Consider the following 14,764-nt stretch of genomic DNA (forward strand, 5'->3'; position numbering starts at 1 on the left):
CCCTTAAAATATGCCACTGTGATCGATCATATTTTCAGCGTCGTTAAATAACCTGTGATCCCATGCAGAGTTTATTTTGCTTTACTTTTATTTGAGCTTTTTTTATAATAAATTTCTTTGCCAGGATAAATTTTAACTAGGTAATTGTTCTTTTTTTAATTTTATATCGAAGAAGTGTTCTGTTGTGTACGAGTTATAACTGTTCAGTTACCTCTTAATGTTGATTCACTGTCTATATTCATTGCACTGTCGTACCACCAAGGTCTCTGTAGTGTAATTATTATGATTATTGATTATAGTCGGTGAAACAATGTTAATTTGAGAATTAATAAAGCAGTAATTTCTTTATATTCCTTGTCTTACATCAGTAAGACTATTATATAAATATTCTCAAACTGCCGTGTCAGACTCCAACCAATAAATTATATTACAAAGACGTATTTTCTGTACAAGTAGGACGAACATCTCCCATTGGTCGGTTACTTGTTGAAGGGCCTCGAAAGTTCAAATAAAAATTGTAATGGCGAGTGAGTAGCAGTTACTGCCATCTCTACATCCAAATCTGAACTAGAGTTTGGCACATTATCCGCTAGGAGGTATGTGATATGGCGCAAAATAAATTTGGGATTTGGAGGGGTGGAGTGGGGATTGGAAAGGACGCTTGGGGGGGGGGGCGCAGGCCGTAGAGCGACATAGGAGGAAATCAATAAGCAAGTCGGCGTCGGCGCAAACTGGGAATTTTGCCCGGGCTGGGCAAGGGATTTCCAACCCCCTTCAGCGACGCACCAGACAAGCTTTTTAATACACACATTTTTATTATCATTATCATCACCCCCCTCCCCCGGTTTCAGAGGGGTTCGGATCTTTCTTTAAATCACAGAAGCTTCATCGTAGGTATTTCCCTCCTGCTTGGGCGATGTGCGACGAACATTTATTTCTCTTGTAACCCGGTCTGTGTTAGTCTCTGCAAGCATTCCGATTTGTAAAATTAGAACACGCCACATTGCAGCCTTCCCCTCGCCTTTTACCCCTCCCCAGAGTCGACAGTACAGCAGCAGCACAGTACGCTAGACAGCAAATCGCCTCCCGCGATGCAACGCCGGCCAGATAATTCAGTTCTTCGCCTTTTAATTTATTGGACAGAAATCGGGCGGTGAGTGTTTTTTAAAACCTGAAACTGTGTTCGCTTGAGATGCAGTGATTGCACGATATACGTACGGGTATTGAGTTCGAATGCATTCATCAGTACAACGTCACGGAGACTCAACACTACGAGAGATAATCTGTGAAATCACATGTGGTTCAAAGTAGTTCTCGTAACTTCAGTTAAAGTTTTCTATTATATCATTTTTATATATATTTAAAACAAATCGAAGCTAATGTTTTTATAATAATTCCTAATAGTAACCGAGACAATAATATAAACAATAATGTGTGACGTGTCAGTGTTGTGACCTATTTTGAGCGTGTGCTCGTGTGGAGAATATGCCGGACATCGGTCGTAGACGAATACGTGGGACCATGTCCTCACTAAACTCAAAGAATGTCCAGTATTATTCCTGCTTATTGTTGTTTTTAGTGGTTCTTATGGCCTTTCTACCCACTTCGTTGGAACAAGATGAAGACATTCCGCACAACGAGTAAGAAAACTAAGTTTGAATTTATGTAGTATCCGTTGTTGTTAATAATTTATCAGTATTTTTGATAATTTAATTGGAGAATTTCTAAATTATTCTCCCTTAGATGAATTTATTGTTGTATATTATTTATCGTTAACACCAATTTCATTATAGAAAATCCATTATCATCTTCACAAATTTGGTGACTGTATCTTTCTGTGAAAAAATTTCATTGTTATGGATTTCAGTTTTGTTTTACAAGCATACGTCATAGCGTAGTCATATTTCGGTTGATTGTAGCGTGTAATTTGAGAAACAAAACCCTGGTTTGTGTTATACGGTTTGTAATTAAGTACAGCCTTAACAATCCGATATATTCAAGTCATAATCGTAAGTTTTACATCTTCTCTTAAATATACTTACATTTTGAATTTTGAAAATTTGGTCTAACGTAATGCAAAGAGTTTTCATAGCGTTACTCTTTAAGAATGATTGAGTTTTAACCTAATTTCTATTACGCAAAAAGTTTTAAATGTGTGGTTTTTTCTGGTTGATTATTAACAATTAGTTACATTAATTAATATGAAAGTATTTGTCTTATCCCAGCAGGAGATTTATCATAACTCACAGTCTGCTTTATCTGGTTCATCAGGGATTTAGACGCGGAGACATAAATTGACATTTCACCAGATTTTGAAGATTCACACATTGTCTTATCTCAAAGGCAAAATTCTCCTCCCTTACAACTCATGTTTCTATAGTTGGGTGTGAGGCTATGCTATATAGACATTTTCCAATATGGCGTCACCCCGCAATGGCTGCATGTTTAACGTCGTGTATTCAGAGTGATTTATTATGTGGATTGATTCTAACAAATTCGACGCGGCAACCAATTTGTATTTTATCAATGTCACATAATATATGCGTACAAAAATGTAACACGAATTATCCGCCCCTTTGAATTTACGAAACACAATATCGTGTAGGACCCAACTCGAATATTTGCTTACAATAATTTAAGTAAAATTTATAATCCATGTTTAAAAAGACGGAACTTCGCCACGGTTCAAATGTTGGCTTGGAGACCGACTTTCGTTACTAAAGTTTCTCATGGTTTTCTTCAGTCACTATACAAATGTCTAGCTCGTTACTTGTTTTTTGATAACGTTCGCTCCCTTCCAGTTAGTCAGTTGCAGAATCTCTGGGTTCTCTACCAGAGAGTTAGTTAACGTTCGAAATTCTTGTCGATTTAATCGTTGAAATTTTTCTCAGTGAAATTCTTAGTGTCGCCAGTAGTCAAACACAACAAGAGAAAAAAAAGACTGCCACGAGTCCTGTCCACTTCACTTGAGAGCTTAATTAAAGTCTCACTTTAATATTATCCTCCATTGTACTACTAGTCTGTCTGAACGCGGTAAGGTAAAGGCACACCCACATCGTGACGACGTATGGGGGAATGGATGTACCTTATAAGGTAAAGCTGTACGTATAGTCGAGACATTGTAATTGATGCATCACATTGTTTCCAAGAAACAAAAACAGATGAAAGATTAAACTGAAACCAGCATCGTGATAATAATGCTGTCGATCTGTTATATCGAGAGACGAGATCGATATCTCTCGCATAATAATAGTTTACGTCTAGACGCTGTGTTCCCGTCTCCGGCTTTTTCTTTCCTTGAAGGGACATAAAATGATGGAACCGCGAGGGGAGGGATTCTGTCAGAGGTCAAGAGTTATTTAATTAATGTTCCTGCAGATTAGATAACAGAGCAGTTCCTCTCTTTGTCTGTTCTTTTCTCCGTGTCACTTCACCAGCAAAGCTCGTCCCGCGTAGAACGTTGCAGCCGTCGTGTTTCGGAGAGTGGGGTTTGGTTGGGATCGAACGCAGGCCTTCTAGATGGGCAGCTCCTATATGAGTCGTAAAATACCGTCACTTGCCCTCAAGCATTCTCAAGAAATCGGGCGGAAATTTTTGCCTGTGAACTGACGCATATAAAATGTTTCTCATAATGCCCCTTCCGATTTCCTCCTGGCTGCCCGCTCAACATAGCTGTCAGAGAAGTTGCCTACGGAGAACGGCAGTTCTTTACTTCGGCATTAATAAGTCATACGGAAATAAAAGTGTCGGTATAAAACAATTATAAGCCACGGTGGTCTAGCGGTTAGAACGCTGGCCTTGTAATCCTGGGGTCTCGGGTTCGATTCCCGGCGGTGCCCGAATTTATAACTTGTGTTGGGCAAGGCCGTGGTCTAGGCAACACGGAGTTTTCCCAACAATTACTCCATTCACACACAGAAGAAGGCAATGGCAAACCACTTCTGGATCATCTGCCAAGAACGTGTATGAACAGGTCCCAGTCCGAGAAGAGAAAAGGATGGAAGGATCCTGTTCATATGGACCTGTCGTCAGACAGAACACTAATTAAATAAATACAATTAAAGATCGATTCTTATTTTATTGAAAACTGACGATATAGTGCACACAGTCAGTGTAACAACGACTTTAGTAACACCGAACGAGCAGGTAATACACAAGTTTATTGTTAGAGCAGATGTTTCCTGTGAAATTTAAAGACGCCAAACTGGAAAAGCGACAACTTGTAAGACATTGGAGTTGATAGACCGTCACAAATTGTTGAATGCGTTGTTGTTTCGATAGGGTTTAATGACGGGAACGTGCATTTTAGTTTCATAAAAGGCCGGATATTTCTTGGCTAGGTGAGCGCACTGTTCGCTTCTCATGGAGAACTACCCCACGGAGTTTGTCAGGATCGACCTATTTATAAATATTAAAGAATTATTAAAACAACTACGGTGTCAAATTTTAAACTGGCCAAGCATTCTTTATAAATACAGGAAAAGATACGAATAAAACGTGATTAATAATGAATTTGGTTATTTTAACCCAAGCTATAGTTGTTATTTTCAAGGTGTTAAAGCAAGCGAACAAACACACGTGCTACTATTTGCAGTAAGAATAGTTTTGAAATCAATGTTTGTTACAGTTTTTCGGAAATTTTCTCTGACGTAACTAATTTTTCTTATCGTTTTGTTACTTATAGGATGCTGTGTTAAAACGGAATGGACTGTTGCTTGTCATTAAACCCACACGTGGACTCCGGACCACAAGTTGAAAACACACCGGTGTCAATAAATAGCGATGGATCATGGTTTCAGCATTGGATTTCAAAACTCCCGTTTTATGTAACGATGAAGTTTTCTTTTCCGTAGCAGCGAAGGCATGAGAAGTTCACTTAAGTTTTCTCTTAATCTGCTTTCCCCTCCCTATGACTCCCACAGATTAATGATGCCGGCGACAGGTCTGCGGTCCGCCATGTTGTAGCTCATTTTCATCTTCTGATTAATGGAAGCTGTAGCATTGTTTAGCCACGGTAATGCCCACGAACACCATCTGGTGGTTCTAAATCTACGATTTATGTCTTGATCGCTGTATTTAATGTCGTCTCGCTAAGTTGATATTACAGTACTCTGCAATTATGTCTCTTGACCTTTGGAAAAAAAAATTGTACTATAAAATTACATTCTTAAATGCGTAAGATTTAAATTAAGGGCCGTAAAGAGGAATCTTAAACGTGGACATGTGGAAGACTGCAAAAATTAACTTCATCTCTGACTAAATTTGGGGTTTCAATCCAAACAGTTCTTTCTTCGTGTTTGTGACACAGTCCAGAGGGTGAGGAGAATGCAATCGTGTATTTCCGAAACATACAGTGAGCATACATAAAGTACGCAATCCGCGGATGGATCCTAGATGGATTCAGCAGTTGCTGTGAGGGCTAAGTCTTGGAGCTCCGCGTTCAGGTGACGAAGAATGACGTGATGTCTGGCTGAAAGAGGTCCCGGGAGAAGGGGCATGTTCCGGAAGCAAAGATTGATCTCTCGAATAGGTCCTACCGGGTGCACAAAAATCTAGTGCACTTAAGCCTTATCAGCATGTGATTAAAGTGTTGTTCTGAATGACCAAGGATGAAGTTTTTGGTTGAGGATTCTCGTGCCGTATTCATATGTAGGTCCGTTTTTTTATGTACTAAAAAGTTCCTATATCTGTCGGTTGGGGGTATATTTGATACGGACGTTTCGGGAGTTCGCTTTACTCGTGTATTAAGGTGAATGGTTGTTATCATACTGATGCAATGAACCATATACTGTCATATACGTTTATGGAATCAATTCCGAATGAAAATCTCTACAAACTTAAAAAGAAACGGTGTCCGAATTTCCTACGTGTATGTCTTTGTTTCTTCCTTTTCTTCTATCTCATTTTCCTTCCTTCTTTTGTTTTCTGAAAGCCTTTGCTATTAAAAAAAAAAGAACGCAAGGCAAAAATGTCGATAAACCATTTTCCGCCTGTCTTGACCTCAATTGCCAATTCCCTTCAGCGTCTTAAGTTTTCTGTCTTATGATAAACATCATTCCGGTGGACCGGAAAGGTTACCACAACGGTAAACTGTCTCACTGACATACACGCGTTACTCGTTTCTTAACTTAACCTATCAGCCATTGTGTTTTCCTTTAATCCGTTCAGCAAAATCCGGGCATAAACTTAAACAGGCCGCCTTGTATTACGACCATCTCGTTCGTGACCACATAAAACTTGTACAGTTGATTATACTTTATTAAATAATGCACTAATAGTCATAAATTTTATTTATAAATCAGTAAAGATAATTTGTTGATAGTCTTAGTATTACATAGAGGTTTTTTAGACATCTTTCGGTGAAATTTTTCTCATTTGTAGGCTACAAAATCTTGGTTTGTTTTGTGACGACATCGTAACAAAATATGTATCGTCAGCTTCTGTCATGACAGCGAAAACAAAACCTGCTATTCACAACGCTTCTGTGTTCACACGGTCCACAGTTAAACTGGTCTCAGCAGAAGTTTTATCTGTCAAATTAAACCTAATTTCTGCCTTTCGTAAGAAAAATTAGTCTCGTCGTATAACATATATTTATATAAAATAAAACACTGATCTCACTGTAAATATATTAAATTTAAGGTTTTTACTGTAACGAACACGAAGATGACAGTCTTCCTCCGCGTTGCAACATCTCAGAAGACAGCCATCTTTGTATTTAAAACGTTTATTGCAACATATCGACTTACATTTGACCAGATACAAAGAATCTCGGGTTCGATTCCCGGCGGTGCCCGAATTTATAACTTGTGTTGGGCAAGGCCGTGGTCTAGGCAACACGGAGTTTTCCTCCGTGGCATCCCAACAATTACTCCATTCACACACAGAAGAAGGCAATGGCAAACCACTTCTGGATCATCTGCCAAGAACGTATATGAACAGGTCCCAGTCCGAGAAAAGGATGGAAGGATCCTGTTCATATGGACCTGTCGTCAGACAGAACACTAAATAATAATAAGATGAGGTGGTCTAGCGGTTAGAACGCTGGCCTTGTAATCCTGGGGTCTCGGGTTCGAATTTATAACTTGTGTTGGGCAAGGCCGTGGTCTAGGCAACACGGAGTTTTCCTCCGTGGCATCCCAACAATTACTCCATTCACACACAGAAGAAGGCAATGGCAAACCACTTCTGGATCATCTGCCAAGAACGTATATGAACAGGTCCCAGTCCGAGAAAAGGATGGAAGGATCCTGTTCATATGGACCTGTCGTCAGATAGAACACTAAATAATAATAAACTCTTTATTAGCTTTCCCAGAGAGAACAGTTTTTTATTCTGTGCAGTCTGATTTTGATTCTCTCTGTCAACGATTGGCTTCATGACCATGTATCTTTGTTATTCTGTCTGTTACGTCTGTCAACAAAAGAATCTTTTTCCAATTATTCCAGATTTTTCTCTCGCGATGAAAGTCCTTATATTAAGTTTAATGGTTATTGTTGTTTCGTACGTCTATGCTGCTGTTATTGGCCGTCGCCCTCTGGCTGTTTGTGAGGTCTGCCAATATTTTTTAAGTCCCCTATTGTTGGTACTTCGTACCGGGACTTAATCGCATTTTTGCCTGTTGTTTCAATGGACCGCAACGCCCACGGCCGCCAGATTACGCTAAAGTTTGCCCAGAGATGATAATTACTGTTTGAATTTGGCCCCTAGCCACACGTCACGTTTCCATTATTACGTCCTACCTGGCGTAATCTGCTAGTACTGAGCAGGAGCTCTCTGTCTTGGGTGTCCCTGGTTCAAGAAACGTTTTGTTTATTCGTCTATTCTGTAAAATAGACGTTAAGTGGATTTTTTTCTCCACAAAAAATTCCCTGAAAATGTCTCGGAAACTCTGTACCTCGTCGTCGAATGGACTCTGGTTGCTACCGGGGAAGATTTTTTTAACTTCTAGTCGCCACGAAAGCTTGTGTAATGGGAACCGAGAAACTCTGAGCTTTACCAGGGACCCAATGTCGCTGTTCAGCGGTTAACACTGCTACGTTCTTTGAGAAGTCTTGAGTTCGATTCTGAGTGTGACGTTTCTGACAGTTTTTCAACTAACTTCATGAGAAGCTGCTAGTCGTTCATCTGGCAGGAAATAACCACCTAGGTTCACAAGGGCTCAGTACTGTTCCTTGTTCTGAGTCAGATGAATTCGGTTCACCCCCCCCTCTCCACTTCTTTGAGATAAATTTAATATTATCATCCCATCTACGCCCAGATCTTGGAAATGGTATTTTCCCTTCGGGTTTTTCGACAAAACCTTCTTATTCTTTGGTAATGTTGCTTAATCCTTGAATAATGCTGGTGTAGACTGTTTCATATCGTTCCTAATTCATCACTAAAATGATATTTACAGTCCATGTCACGTAGTCTGTCCACTATATAATGCGTCATGAAATAAACTAATAAACTAACAGACACGCTGCTCAGATACAAGGAACAATAAACTCCTTTTTTGTTTTCTCAGAAGATTTTTCAGCGAAGCTCTGTGTTTGGTACAGCGTCATTAGATCACTTATAGTTTAACAAAGATTCAGTAGCCATGGTAGTTATTATTGCTATAAAACCATTTGAAGTTGATTACACTGATTCTCACTGTTTAAGCAGCGATTATTTCCTTAAACAGCGTTAACCAGTTGATCTTCGTAATGGTGAAGTGTGGTGTTTTCTTCGCGGTACGGACTGATTTATTAAATACTACACAGACGAGTTTCAAAGGGTTGCCATCTCGACACAGGTTTTCCTTGGTTTTCCTCTGTCTTCAAGCAAATGCTGAGATGGTTCCCAAGTTCCAAGTTGCCACTGCAAGCTTCTCATGCAACCCTCCCGATTTAAATTAATCAAAATTTACCACCCCTTAACGCCGTCAAAATTTACCCCCCCCCCCCTTCAACAGGAACTTCTAAATTATGTATTAAACTTCCAAATTAATAGCCTCAGCTTTCTCAAATACAAAATTTCAAAATTCCGTCTTTTATGCCAATCATCACACTAACGCCTTCACTCTTACTTTATCCTTAACAGAAGGACGAGCGGGCATTGCCTGGGGACCTTCTAGCTATAAGATGCTCTTTCTCCCCCCCAGATATCGAAGTGTCTCTCACTTCTCCCCCACCAATTTCCTCTTTCCCTCTCTCTCTCTTTCGGCTTCAGGGGTTAACCAGTTGATCTTTGTAATGGTGAAGTGCGGTGTTTTCTTCGCGGTACGGACTGAGTTATTAAGTACTGTTTAAACGAGCTTTGGATTCAGAGGGCTAATAACAGACTCGACCTCGTCGCTAAGAAAGGCCCATGTCGTGTTGCAGAGTTCTGTTCGGCTGGGGGTTAATATCCAGTGGCAATCGATAGCAGTGACCGAGGGTTGTTGCGCCCTGTCTGGGGGCGATATTTGTAATAACGCTTCAGGAACCGAGGGCGAAGAAGGCATTTAAAATCAACTCACCTCTCTTCACCTCAACCGGAGAATTATTTTTATTATTAGTGTTCTGTCTGACGACAGGTCCATATGAACAGGATCCTTCCATCCTTTTCTCGGACTGGGACCTGTTCATATACGTTCTTGGCAGATGATCCAGAAGTGGTTTGCCATTGCCTTCTTCTGTGTGTGAATGGAGTAATTGTTGGGATGCCACGGAGGAAAACTCCGCGTTGCCTAGACCACGGCCTTGCCCAACACAAGTTATAAATTCGGGCACCGCCGGGAATCGAACCCGAGACCCCAGGATTACAAGGCCAGCGTTCTGACCGCTAGACCACCGTGGCGAACAACCGGAGAATGTTTCAGATAAAGTGAACGAAAATATCTTCAAGATGTGGATTACGTGCGTAGGTTAGGAGGGGCTGGGTGGAGGGGTTGTAATAAAATTCTTCTTCCTCTCACTACCCTCGAAAAAATAAGTGTGTAAAAATGTGCTTCGGGTGATAATTATGAGCTTTCACGCTGAGTTAAATCCAAATGCAGGTTCGTAGTTGAATTTCCGGTAAAACAAAACTGGGATATTAGTAAGCAGGAAACGTAGTTTACAGGTGCGTATTGGATCTATGCCTATTTATTGCTGATTTCATGTCTTGTATTAATTCCTTTTACGATTCGTATCCTTTAAAACCTTTGCCTATGTACCATTCGTATTATATTTTAAATGTTATTAAGCTGTTTATAACCTCTGCAGTTTTTCTCACACGAAGTTTAGTTTAAGAAAGAAATTAATCCGCCACTCAGAATTTCATATTCAATTGGACTTGTGCCTGTTTCTCACCTGAAGGGTGATGCGACATAAGGAGCCGAGAGTAGTCTTCCACCCCTTGCGCCACTCACCCTTATAAACGGCACCCCCAGCTCCGTTTTATTACATGCCTGGAACGTTTACTGTAACAAACCGGAACCTCTCGATGCTAGCGCCAGGAGCTGTTGACGGCAGTTCACATAACTGGCGATGCATAAGGTGATGGTGTTTTGTTAGTTCACCTTTTAGTCACGTGTTTCAGCTTAAATTTTGTTGCTTAGTAACCGCGTATCTCGTGGACTCGTTCGTTGTATTTGTTGAAACGGGAAAAATTGTTTCTGTAAATTCAAGCGTCTAATGCGATAGGATTTTTAGGTCTTTATACGTCGCGTCCGCGACTTGCTCCATTTTCGAAGCGGTGCGGTGGCCGCACAGCGGCTGGCGGTGGTAATAGAAAGTGGAAGACCCCACCTGTGTGCGCGCACGAGCGGCGACATAGCCTCCCGGCGAAAATTTTTTGCTTGACTTTGATGTAACTGAATAGGCCATTTCGGAGTACAAATAAAGAGTAACTGTGAGTAGAAGTCTGTGAAGCTTCTACTGCCGAACTCGAGCCAACTTGACAAAAAATAAAAGTATCTGAATAAATTCTTTCGATAGTTCTCATATAACTCGTAAAATTGGGTTTTCAAAAATCATGGGATGGGATGGGATGTGTTAGTTTACGTTTGGGACCCTAATATTGAGTTGCGTTTTTAGGTTTGATTCGTTTTATATTTTCTTATTATGTGATAGGTATGTTGAGGTCACGTGTCTGTCAATGCCATTAATGTTCACGAAAATGTAAAGCCTAGGTTTTGCTGAATGAAGTCATTAAAAAATCCAAGGCCATTTTAAGATGAAATTTTGTCACACTTAATTCTGCCAAAAATTATGTATCTTAATGAATATACTCGCGTATCGTCCTGGAGAAGTCCTGGAAGGTTATTTGGAAGTCCTCAAGCGGTGGTTGGTTTGATCCTATGTGGGTCGTTTATTTTGGATTTGTTTAAGTTTGATTGGGATAAGTTACATTAGATTAGGTTGCGTTTTGGGTTAGGTTAGGTTAGGTTAGGTAAGTTAAGGTTAGGTTAGGTTAGGTAAGTTAAGGTTAGGTTAGTTAGGTTAGGTTAGGTAAGTTAAGGTTAGGTTAGTTAGGTTAGGTTAGGTAAGTTAAGGTTAGGTTAGGTTAGGTAAGTTAAGGTTAGGTTAGTTAGGTTAGGTTAGGTAAGTTAAGGTTAGGTTAGGTTAGGTAAGTTAAGGTTAGGTTAGGTTAGGTAAGTTAAGGTTAGGTTAGGTTTAGTTAGGTTAGGTAAGTTAAGGTTAGGTTAGGTTAGGTTAGGTTAGATAAGGCTAGCCCTAATAGACTCTGTTTAACATTGCCCTCGCTTACACTATTCTTTGGAACAAAATATTCTTTGCTTGTGTAGTACTGAACGCCGGTAAAATTTATCAGGAAAGAGAAAAGGCATCGAAATGATTCAGCCTCGCTTAACATTTTAAGGAAATTGTGTCTTACAGTTGTACATTGTTTTTTTATCAAATATGGGAGGCGAGATTCTCAGTGCAGGGGCACGAAAATCGAGAAAATTACGTAATGAGAACTTTGTGAAATTTTATAGTTTCCTTAACATTTTGCGATACTTCCATAGTCCGCGGCTGGACACAAAGCAAATGGTAAAATAAGATATGGATGAACGTCTTTAGATAGCGGGGTACTTATATGTCGGATGAATTTGAAGGTGTGAAGATAATATTAAAATGTTCAAGATGATAAATTAATTGAAATGACTCAGGATTGTATTATAACAGATTTTATGTATGCCAAAACTTGGATTACATATCCAGACGCCGAGATTATTAGTTCATCAGATAAGCAAATGTCAAGTGAAGTTGTCCACTTACTAAAAACAGGTTCTGTAGTTTAGTTAATCACTCTGTCTGTCAATTAAGCACTCCGAGCGATGTACCGCTCAAATAATCAGTCACTTGGTCAGGTAAGTGATCAATCATTGGTCACCTATACGGGCGCTTTTGAGATCGATTCCGTGGCGAAGCCCGTCTCATAGCTCTTTTGTTTCTCGAAGTAATATTGGTAGTTGATGCATCGTACACACAAATCTATTATTTGTAACAGTTGCAAGAGCTGACGCATTTGTTTTATTTAGATTTATTTGTCGTTTAAATTTTAAAAAAAAATCCACCTGTGTCTTCTTTGTTGAAGAATTGTCGTGTCGTACATCGAACTTTATAGTTATTTGTCGGTTGAAGTGAATACAGAGGCGCCACGTTGGCCGTTATGCTAACTATATTGTTGTAGATCTGTCAACATGTGAAATGCGATAGCGCGTTGACGTTTCGAACAAAGGACAGTTGCAGTTGCTAGCTGCAACTTGCAGGCCCACACCAAGCGTACAATTTCCTTATCTGCCCAGCGGTAGTTCACCGAATTCGTAAATTTCGACGTGACATACAACATTGTTTCTTTCTGATAATGAATTACGTACCGAGAGTGAAGAAGAATTAGAAAGTGGGGTTATAATGGAGAACGTGGCGTGTCCACGAACAAAACTGGAAAGCCACATCACGTAAAGTCTTGATCCGATGTTGTTTTTCCGTTTTTGGATAATTTTTCCACCAATGTATAGTCGGAGGCCCAATTGTTTGGCAACAGCAGGTTCCAAAAATAGGACTCCGACCCTGTTATTGATGTTCTTTCAAAAAATGGACTTGTATGCTTAAACCTTGAAGATAGGGACAAGATTGTTCTTCCGAAACGTCGGTGTTAACCTATAACACACTTTCACCTTTAAGGTGGCAACTGAAATGTTCCTCGAAATATTAAAAAAAAAAGATTTACCCTGTAACACAAATTTCTGTTCGGTTATTTCCGGTTATAATGCATAAGGAATGTCCAGATTGCTTGGAATTTTGTTTCAAGGCTTAGTTGCCAGCTGCTCAGTTCGTTATTGCATATTGCTGTAATACCGACTGTTCCAGCCACTTTATATTCAGTTGTAATCGCTGAGGTCGCGTTAGTGAACTGCTTACATAAATACGGAGCTAGTTTGCACTGGGCCTCGACTCTGATGGCATGCTCTAATATTGAGCTCCTCCTTCTGGCTTCTCAAGATTGCCCCATCGATCGTTTGTGAGAGGGGGGGGCACGCAAGAAGCTGGCTGTATCCCTCTGCCTAGAGGCCCCTTCTCCAGGAGACAAAAAATATTAAAGAGAAATTTATTTCATTTGATTTTAAGACGTTAACCTGGATGAAAGAAATTAAAAATAACAGTTGAGTGCGTATGTCCGATGCTATCCATGCACGGTAAAGCGCCTTTGAAACGTCCGTCAATTTCTACCGGACTTCATGGCGTAGTACTGAAGCACGCTTGAAGTTTTCTTTTTTAGAATTTTTATTATTTTTATAAGTGCTCAATATGACTGCCGAGAACTAATTTCTGAGTCACAATTTCTTTAAATTTTGATCTAATTTTGGCTCATCCTGTATTAAGATAAATATTGAAGTGAAAAGATTATTTCGTGTCATAAGATTGGAATCGATCCGAGATCTCCCAGTCGACAGTCGATTATTTTAATGGCCGATCTGTCCTCTGAAGTTTCATGAACTGCTGTAGAGGGTTTTATGGCAGATTTTTAAATTTCACTTCTCTTGATGAGAGTTGCGGTTGTGGAAGGGGGGTTAGTACGTTGTGGTAAACCAAAAGTCATTGGGAATAAGTTTGATCACGTAGGTCACGTTAAAATAGCTTCAGCAGTGGCGGTTACCACCAGCAGACAGCAGATAATTATTCTTTGAAAAGTTGATAGTTGCTTATCTGATCGAGACTTCCTCTGAAGATGGCTATCTTCCGGGTTGTAGGGAAATGTTCTGGTGGAAGTTTACCGACATCTTAGATATACTTCGCCCTGATGATGGAAGCAGCAAGTACGTGTGAAACGTATGCAAATTTTTAACAGACTCCACGACGGTACAACCCAAAAGGCAGCCATCTCCGAACTCACCGACGTGAGAACCCCAAATCCTACTAAGTCGTTCTCTGATTTTATGGAACCCAAAAGTTAGTTGTCGTGTTCAGTGGTCACGCTTTCGTATATGTAGCCAGCTGAATCCAATTCACATTCTCAAGCCCTGTTTCTTTACCTAACTCCATGCTTTGCGCCGACCAGTCTTAAACCTTTTAGTTACGGGTGTCTGATGTGTGGTTCATGTCAGAAACTTCTCGGCGGATTTCTATTAAATTATGGATCTGTAGACGAATTTAATCTCTGCTCGTGTTGGTCCAATATAACACGTTTTTTTACGCCAAGCTTATATTGAGTTTAAAAAGGACGTATGATACGTAATAAACACGTCTGTAACGCGGTTAACTTAGCAGTAAATGTATCTCTTTGCCTATGAGCTATAGACGAGCAGCGATGTTCATGACGTATTCAAAAT

General features: G+C 40.0%; 1 protein-coding gene across 10 annotated transcripts in view; it reads left to right on the top strand.

The window, feature by feature from the left end:
• Positions 1–14,764, top strand: part of stol (voltage-dependent calcium channel subunit stolid) — a 72,141-nt gene that overhangs the window by 1,889 nt on the left and 55,488 nt on the right. For 5 of the 10 annotated variants that reach the window (XM_022057138.2, XM_022057137.2, XM_022057139.2 and 2 more), the window contains exon 1: positions 772–1,640. The exons of 1 other annotated variant lie outside the window; for it this stretch is intronic. In XM_022057138.2, the coding sequence (XP_021912830.2) occupies positions 1,486–1,640 (155 nt within the window). In that variant the 5' untranslated portion in view covers positions 772–1,485. Of the gene's footprint in view, positions 1–770; positions 1,641–14,764 lie in introns of those variants that run through there. 4 more of the 10 variants (XM_087343066.1, XM_087343067.1, XM_087343069.1 and 1 more) reach the window with 2 other exon arrangements.

This window comes from Zootermopsis nevadensis, unplaced genomic scaffold (genome assembly GCF_977971745.1).
Source record: "Zootermopsis nevadensis isolate Lab colony 2312 unplaced genomic scaffold, Znev_1.0 Znev_ptg000004l, whole genome shotgun sequence".
In the NCBI taxonomy this organism is placed as follows: domain Eukaryota; kingdom Metazoa; phylum Arthropoda; class Insecta; order Blattodea; family Termopsidae; genus Zootermopsis; species Zootermopsis nevadensis.